This window comes from Cryptomeria japonica, chromosome 8 (genome assembly GCF_030272615.1).
Source record: "Cryptomeria japonica chromosome 8, Sugi_1.0, whole genome shotgun sequence".
NCBI lineage: Eukaryota > Viridiplantae > Streptophyta > Pinopsida > Cupressales > Cupressaceae > Cryptomeria > Cryptomeria japonica.
Genome location: NC_081412.1, coordinates 304964767 through 304974144, shown reverse-complemented (window position 1 = coordinate 304974144; position 9378 = coordinate 304964767). Strand labels below are relative to the sequence as shown.

Below are 9378 nucleotides of genomic sequence, written 5' to 3'. Positions count from 1 at the left end.
ACAAACTTCTTGCTAGGGCAGAATTTTCACATTCAATTGTACAAAAACCTAAGTAGAGTGCATTCTTCATGGTCATTTGCAAAGTTGTTGGTTGATTGAGCGCATTTTGTAGGGTCAATTGCACAACTAGGTTGCTAGGGTGCATTTTTGTGCATGTGTTTGCACAAGATTTATGATCCTCTAATCCTTCAACTTGGGCGCATTTCTACCATGCATTTTCACAAGGATCTTGCTAGGGCAGATTTTTGATATCCATTTGCACAACCTAGGTGCCAAATTGAGGTTGATTTGCACAACTCCTACTTGGTAGGGCAGCTTTTCAAAGTCCATTTGTGCAACTTTGTGGTGAGTAAGCCTTGATGTAGGGTGCAAAATGATGACGCATTTGCACAAACTAGACTTACTTTTCACCTTTTCCTAGACAAATAGTCTATTAAGATGATCATTTGATGTTTCTTTCCTTCATATCATCCCTTGCCTAGGCACATTTCAAGGGTTCATTTGCACAAATACAGCTTGATGAGCAAGCCAGTGCCAAGACCATGCCTTGACCAAAATTTTAACTTAGCTAAATCTTCTTCTCCAAACTTCCACGAGTTCATCTCCTTCATTCTTCATCATTTGGATGTCTTCCATAATTGGAAGGTAGATCTTGACCACCATGCCTCAATCTTGACCTATGCTATCCTAAAAAACCTAGGACCTAGTCACGTTTACAATTGAGATCCTGGTGACTTGATCACTTAATACAACTTAATCATGCAAGTCTCATCTTAATCTAACTCCAACACTTAAGCAAATCAGCCCTAGCGACCAAGTACTTTGGGAAATATTTTGCAACTTGACAACATTTGACGATATTGACATCTTTGACAACAATCCTGCAATTTTGACATCCTTAGCAACTTCAACCTTAACTCATCATATCTTAACCGACTAGATTAGCCTCCTCTCACTAAAAGGCGAAAGACTGAGACACTTAGCAAAACGACTACCCTAAAAAGAAAAAAGTGGGGGTCCCCATTTGCAATGGGGCGATGTGTGAAAACATCACAACAAAGTGTACAACACCTTAGGAGGCATGAGACAAACTTGCAAAATTGTACTATCAAACTAATGAGATTAGGGGCTTTCAAATAGATAATGATCTAATGAACTTGGATCCAATGATCTAAGACCACAACTCAAAAATTGGGGTATTGATAAAAAGGACATATGTACTAAGCAAATTTGGTCTTAAATGTGTTACATTCATTTCTTGCTTTCAAACTTATCAACTGACTAGGGGGGAAAGTCATATACTATGTCCATATTTGATTCATTTTCAAAAAATGCTAATGCATGAACAAGAAAAATTAATTGAAATGGGTCTTCTCAAGTCATCCAAGTCACAAGATTTGGGTTGGTCAACCAAAGACTTGGAAAGGGTCTAGTAAACTTGATAAGAAACACAAGCCATCTAAGCACAAACCATAAAACATTAGAGAAAATCTTCATCTACTACACAAGAAAACTCACAATTCTTTTCTAGGAAAGGGGATTTTTCAAAAAAGGAAAGGCGAAATCGTTTCTATTGTAAGAAAGTTGGCCATGATGAGCATCATTTTCATGCTAAATAGATTTATGATTTGAAATATCTTCTCTAGAAGAATCACATTAGTCTACCATCTTCCTATCCGCAAGAATCATCTACTCCTTCAAAATTAGGTAAGGGGAAAGGAGGCACTAGCTGAATTGGTTGACTTTTCTAAGCAGCAAATACTTGACTTTGGAACTTCATACCACATGAGTTCCAATCAAAGACAATTTTCTTCTTTGCAGCTTTGTTCTATACCACATGTGCTCATAGGTGATGACACGACAATAGATGTTGTTGGAAAAGATTCGATTGACACAAATGGAGGTTCACTTAAGGATGTCCTTTGTGTACCTGATTTGTATGCCACCTTTTTGTCATTAGATCACTCATCTCAATAATGGCAAGAAGGTTGAGTTCACTCCAGATTTGGTTACAATTCAAAATCTTGATGATAATCACTTGATTGCAATGAAGAAGGCCAACCATCAGTCTCAACTATATCCATTCTCCCATTTTGTGTTTGATTCTCCTTCTATTGCATTTTGACACAGAGAGAAAACTATAACATAAGTGGTTTGGCCATCTCAACTATGACCATCTTCAATAGCTCAACTCACAAAATATGGTTACAAATCTTCCTCATATCCACTTTTCAGATGGTGTGTGTCTAGGTTGAGCCATGGGCAAAGATCTAAAGGAGAAATTTAACAAAGAGAACACTTGGAGGACTTCACAAGTTCTCAAATTGATTCACAATGATCACATGAATCCTTTCCCATCCTTGTCTTTCAACAAAGCTCACTAAGTTCTCACATTCATCAATGACTTTTCCAAATATACATGGGTCTAATTCCTTCAACAAAAAGGTGTGAAGTCTATGACAAATTTCAGGAATTCAAGGCTCCTGCTAAGAAGCAATAAGAAACAATCTGATACGTATGTTGTTGGTTGAAAATTTTGTACACCTGGGGAATGTGCAAAATTGTGGTTTCAGCCACAGTATGTGAGTATGATACTCTCCTAATTTAGGGAAGGCTCCCCCTATCTACAAACTAAACTAATCTAATATGGGTGGGACAACAGTCTTTCTTCTTCTTTCAAGAAAAACTATACTCTTTTCTCTTCACAAAAAAGTAATAGCAATTGGAAATAAATAACAACAAATACAGAAATGAGACTTTTTTGTAGGATTTTTGGAACATAAAGGGAAGCAAAGTTTCCATAAAGGCACAAAGACCTCCGTCACTTCCCCGGGACAGGAAAACAGAAAGAAAGCTCAAAGTCTTCAACTATCTATTCCCCTATCAACCTTTTTAGATGATTTTTTGCTAATTAAGCACAATATGTAGCAGCTCAAAGTCTAACTACATGATGCACTTCACCTTACATGCACAAGTCTTAAAAATAGAAGTAGCACAAAGTCTACAAGCTATCTTCCCACTTTAGCTTTCCACACTAGTTTCAGACAAAGAAGCGGGACTCAAACTCGACTCGGACTTGGCAAGGCCGACTCGGACTCAGACTCAGGACTCGGCGTCAAACTCGGCTCCAGACTCGGCTGGACTCGGGAAAGTGAAAAACTCAAGAAATTTAGAGATTTTTAAAGATTTAAAACTTGTTTCAGACACCCTTTATTGAATACACCATAAAGACACAAAAACATCATTAAACTCAGCTCATTTGATTACATACACAAGTATACATCAATCACATAAGCATAAACACAAATTGTAGCTGAAGAAAATAACAAACATAGATATATAAATATTGTCAAATGTATACAATATTACAAACTCATGGAATAAAAAATCCGTGTCATCATATGATCATCATCAAATGTTTCATACAAATACCAAAGGTAAATACTAAATACTAAATACTAAATACAACTACAAGTGTACAAGCCTATGGCTCAGCGGGTCGTGCACCCTCTCGCCCTGGCCCCGTGCGAAGGCATTAAAGTAGGTCCTGGATGATTCAGCAGCCATAGTCGCTCCCCGTGACACCATGCAATGCTCACCAACATCAGGAACAACTGTGTCATGCTCACCAACATCAGGAACAGCTGTGTCACTCTCAGTCTCAGTATTTCCTGTCTCTGCTCGTGCTCTCTGCTCCTCCTCTGCCATGACTACAACCTCAGCCTCTATATCTACCTGGTCGATCCAATCAATGTCATCATCACTAAATACAACTATAGGAGTCCCAGGAGCTGTCTGATTCTCATTGGCCCACTCTGCTTCAAGATCAACCTCATCTAGAATGATAGGAGACATGTCAACTATTGCATTCTTTCTCATTCTCAGGCGGAGATTGTAGTGAACAAAGACGAGATCATTCATCTTCTCCACAGATAATCTATTGCGCCTCTTGGAGTGTATGTGCTCAAACATACTCCAATTGCGCTCACAACCTGATGCGCTGCATGGTTGGCTCAAGATGCGAATGGCCAACTTCTGAATATTTGGTGTCTCTGGGCCAAAAAAGTTCCACCAATGATCTGAGTTTGAAATGAGAAAAATAAATAAAATCAGTCTCACTCATGAACTCATTTAACAAGTTACAATATAGTATTGAATAAAACTAAAATTAAGCCTTACAATTTATTTTTACCTGGCATCATAGTTGTCCTACCGTCTTTGGCGACAAGACGAGAGAAGGTCTTCCCTTGTGCATCTGAGAACAACTGTAGCTCTCGAAAAAGGTCTATCTGAGAAGTACCAGCAGGTCCCATCTTCTCCATGATTGCATATAGCCCATTAAGGACCTCCACATCAGCCTTGAAAGAAGGGATAAAACGGAATGCCGGATTCAGATAATAGGCTGCCGCATGGATGGGCCTATGAAGCTGATGATGCCATCTCCTATCAATGATCTCCCAAATGGGACCATACTTGCTCTCATCTCCTCCATAGACGAATCTGATGGCCTCCTTCGCCCTATCCATGCCCCCATATATATAGCCCATTGCGGGCTTATCTCCATCCGCAACTCGCAACAAAACCACCAAGGGCTTAACAAACTGCAAAATTGAAAATATTGTGTAATTCAGAAAAATGAGCAAATAAGAGAATACATATAATAAGTTATAAAACATGAAGTTAAATTGTAGAATTTATAAAAAAATTACCTTCACTATCTCATCACAAGGGACCCAAAAGCCTTGCTCATCAAAAATACAGTCTGCCATATCTTTCCCTGCAGGGGTGGTAGCATAGGATGAGGAAGACCACTCCTCATCAACAATCATACGTCTCAAGGCAGATTTAGACCTAAGCATGGACTGCAATGTGAGGAACTTTGTGGCAAATAATGTGATTCCTGGACGAGCTAACTCCTTTTGCTCTGTGTATTGTCTCATAAGAGCCAACACCCATGAATGATTATATACAAATTTGCAGACATTTCTTGCCCTTTCTACACATCTCTTGCCCTTTCTACACATCTCTTGACCCATGGGATTTTTCCAATATCCTCCAACATGAGGTCAATGCAATGAGCAGCACATGGAGTCCAAACTATAGATGGGTGCCTCTCCATCAATAGTCTACCTGCAGCAACATAATTTGTTGCATTGTAAATTGTAATTAATGGAGGTACAAACTACAAGATAGTAATTAATTTGCAAACAAAATTAGTTTGTAATCAAAAGTTTACCCGCAGCAACATAATTTGCTGCATTGTCGGTCACCACCTGTACCACGTTCTCCTCACCCACATCTTCAATCACCTCCTCTATCTGCTCACATAGGTAGGTGGCATTCTTGCAATGGGCGGAGGCATCAATGGACTTGATGAAAACGGTGCCCCCTGAAATAAAAAAATAAAGCTAGGTCAATGATCATGCAATAAACCATTAGATAAAAAATAAAAAATTAAAGACTATATGAAACTAAAATTAATCAATCATTTGCGGAAGAAACAAGAAAATTAAGGAGAGTTCTATTTCTCCTATCCGTCCAACCATCAGTCATGATGGTGCAACCTTTAGTGCTCCATATCTAGTGTTGTTCATCTAAATCCTTCTTCAAATCATCCACCATTTGAGACAAAATGGGTCCCCTCAAATCACTCTCAATAGGGGCTTTGAACCCCGCCCCGCATATGGTAATGGCATCAACCATTTGTTGCAAATAAGGAGACCTGTCACAAAGAAACTCAATGAGATAAGTTAAGTATAAAAATTCAATGAGATAAGTTAAGTATAAAAATTAAAATAATCAAAGTTATCAAACATAAAAGTTAGTAAAACATTCACCTGGCTACAAAGAATGGAATACGGCTATAGCTCCAAAACCTGCCAACTGCCATTTTAGCAGCATCATGGACCTCCTTGTTCCAACCCATTCCCTCAAGCGACGGTTGGGACCCAGGAATAGTGCGAGGCACAAAGAAGGAATCTGTAGTGGGCACCCTAGAATGCCCAAAAACTAACCCCACTGCTGATAGGAATTTAGTCAAACAGTTTGCAGCCAACTCCTTATTCCTCCGTTTAATGTTTCAATGTTTTTTTTTGTTTTTAAGTCTTTGCACAGGTATGAAACCACATAACATGACTAAAAAGAATTTACAATAATAGGCAAGCTGGAAATTGAACTACTGCTGTTATAATATTATTTCCAGAATTAACAAAAATCAAATACATAGCAGGTTATTTTCAACTCACTAAATACTCCAGCATTTTGACATAATGTTCCCACCAAAGTTTCTAATTCTGCTGCTACAGTAACATGAATAGTGCTGCATGAATAGTGCCAGGTGAATAGTGCCACGTGAATAGTGCCAGGTGAATAGTACCCGCGTGAATAGTGCCACGTGAATAGTACCCGCGTGAATAGTGTCGCGTGAATAGTACCCACGTGAATAGTGTCGCGGCCTGGAGCTGGAAATGCAACCAAATAATGCTGCTGCTTGTAGCTGGAAAAGCACCCAATCTGCCTGTAAATGAAGCTGATAGCAAAGGATTCCAAAGGCCAAACCCCAAGGGAATGACGTCTAGAATGTCACAAGAGAGGATAGACGTCCTCTAATGCCAAGAACGGATCTGCAACTCACACACCAAATTCTTCTCATATTCCACATGCCCAATGAAGCCACAAAAGCTCCCTTTTATTCTTTCTCCAAGGGGCGACCCAACTCACTCAAGCAATGTGGGATAAAACATGTTCAATATAAAACATATTAAAATATTCACTTATGTCTCCTTTGGTTGCCCCTTTGATTTACACATATCTCCATAAAATAAATATTAAAGTAACACTTTAATATTTTACAATTAAATTAAATGTTACTTTAATAAAACTTCAGGCATTAAAATATATTAGCAATCGGACTCCGAATAACGTGAGTGACAGCTCGTCGGAAAGCTCTCGCCAAGGAGTATCAAATCCAATCACCAAAACTAGCCCCCGTTGTGTCCTGCTGACTTACTAAAAATAGTAAGTATGCCTGAAACTAAGTAAATCAACTTCGTTTTGGCCCAAACTGGAAATGACTAGGCCAAAACACTCTAGGATCCCTTTAAACCCTTCGTTAGCCCTCGGGACCATGTAGAGCTAGGCTAACGCACATATACTTGGTCAATCTGCTAGAGTGGGGACATTACAATCCGCCCCCCTTGAAATTGCTTGTCCTCAAGCAATCTCAGTCCAGCCTGCTGTATCACCTGCTCATTCTCCCATGTAGCATCTTCCTCCGGCAGGTCTCTCCATCTGACCAAATACTCCTTCACTATCCTGTTTCTGAGTTTCCTCTCTCTGGTGTCCAGAATAGCCTCAGGTACTAACACGAGCTTCCCCTCCTCATCCAAAGGAGGTAAATCTGCAGAAGGTACTACACTCTGACCAATAGCTTTCTTAAGCCTAGACACATGAAATACATTGTGCACCCGACTGCCCTCTGGAAGCTCAAGCTCATAGGCGACTTCGCCCACTCTGCGAATCACCCTGTAGGGACCATAAAATCTAGGCTTCAACTTTTCAGCTCCGCTCTTCTTGAGTGATAACTGTTTATATGGTTGTAGCCTCAAGTAAACCATATCCCCTACCTCGAAACTGCGCTCTATTCGGTGCTGATCAGCGTACAATTTCTGTTGATTCTGGGCCTGCTCTATATTCTCCTTGAGCACTTTCAGGATGTCCTGACTATCCTGCAATAAGTTTTTGGCTTTGGGCACTCTGTTGTCCCCCAAAACTAAATCCATGAAGCTAGGTGCATCATAACCATAGAGTGCCATGAAAGGAGTCATCCTGATGGACATATGATAAGTGGTGTTATAACAATACTCTCCCATATGCAACCATTTGACCCAAGCTTTTTGTTGTGCAGTTACATAGTTCCTCAAATATCCCTCCACTCATTTATTCACAATCTCTGTTTGCCCATCTGTCTACGGATGATAACTAGTGCTAGGTGTAAGATCTGTACCACACAACCTAAACAACTCCTGCCAAAAAACACTCATAAACTTACTATCCCAATCACTGACAATGAATCTGGGCAACCCATGTAACCTGAATATCTCTCTAAAGAAAAGATCTGCCACCTGTGCTGCTGTGTAAATGGACGGAATAGCAAAGAAGTGAGCGAACTTCGTCAAGCGGTCCACCACCACATAGATGCAATCCCTTCCCTGCACTCGTGGCAACCCAATGATGAAGTCCATCGAAATACTTTCCCATTTCCTATCAGGAATGGGCAAGGGCTGTAATAAACCTGCAGGAAATGTGTGCTCTCCCTTATTCTGTTGACAAACCGCACACTCCCTGACATACCTCTGAACATCATCCTTGAGCCCTCTCCATGAGAACCGCTCTCGGATCTGCCTGTAGGTCTTGAAGATCCCCGGATGCCCAGCTGTGGGTGCATCATGAAATGCCTTTAGTATCACCTCTCTCAAATGTGATGACGGAATCAAATAAACCCTGTCCTGAACTCTGATCAATCCATCTATCACCTCATAGCGATCATCCTGTATAGTACCTGAAATCAATCCAGAAGCCCAAGCATCTCCGACATACTCTGCTATAATCTGATCTCTCCAATCTCCTGAAATCTCTGCCAGAGCACATAAGTGAGGTCTCCGAGATAAGGCATCAGCCACCACGTTTTTCTTACCTTTGACAAACTCTATGTCAAAGTCATAAGCCTGCAATTTAGTAACCCATTTATGTTGCCGGTCATTAAGATCACGCTGGCTCATGAAATATTTTATGCTATTGTGATCAGTTTTGATCACAAACCGTCTGCCTACTAAGTATGATCGGAATTTGGCCAATGCATGCATTATGGCCAACATCTCCCTGTCATAGATAGAATAGCTCCTCTCAACACCTCGGAGCTTCCTACTCTCGAATGCAATGGGATGTTTCTCCTACATCAATACTGCCCCTATCCCATCACCTGAAGCATCACACTGAAGTTCAAATGGCTTCGTGAAATCTGGTAGAGCTAAAACCGGACAAGATGACATCACTTGTTTGAAGTGGTCAAAACATCGCTGCGCTGCTTCTGTCCATACGAAGGCTCCCTTTTTAGTGAGGTCTGTCAAAGGTGCTGCAGTCTGTGAAAACCCCTTAACAAACCTCCTGTAAAACCCGCATAAACCAAAGAACCCCTTAAGTTGTGTGAGGTTCGTGGGAGTAGGCCAATCTACTATAGCTCTAATCTTTTCAGGGTCTACTCGAACTCCATCTGCACTAATAATATGCCCAAGGTATAGTAATTCTGTCATACCAAACTCACACTTAGACTCCTTGGCATATAAAGACTCTCTCTCTAGGATAGATAATACCTCCTCC

General features: G+C 40.4%; 1 protein-coding gene across 5 annotated transcripts in view; it reads right to left on the bottom strand.

The window, feature by feature from the left end:
* Positions 1 to 3380: 3380 nt before the first annotated feature.
* Positions 3381 to 9378, bottom strand: part of LOC131060564 (uncharacterized) — a 64317-nt gene continuing 58319 nt past the window's right edge. The window contains exons 1-6 of one of the 5 annotated variants that reach the window (XM_057993834.2): positions 5838 to 8727; positions 5565 to 5722; positions 5237 to 5389; positions 4710 to 5130; positions 4193 to 4601; positions 3381 to 4079 (exon numbers count right to left, since the gene is read on the bottom strand). In XM_057993834.2, the coding sequence (XP_057849817.2) occupies positions 3469 to 4079; positions 4193 to 4601; positions 4710 to 5036 (1347 nt within the window). In that variant the 5' untranslated portion in view covers positions 5037 to 5130; positions 5237 to 5389; positions 5565 to 5722; positions 5838 to 8727 and the 3' untranslated portion in view covers positions 3381 to 3468. Of the gene's footprint in view, positions 4080 to 4192; positions 4602 to 4709; positions 5201 to 5236; positions 5390 to 5564; positions 5723 to 5837; positions 8728 to 9378 lie in introns of those variants that run through there. The other 4 variants (XM_057993832.2, XM_059209581.1, XM_057993833.2 and 1 more) reach the window with 4 other exon arrangements.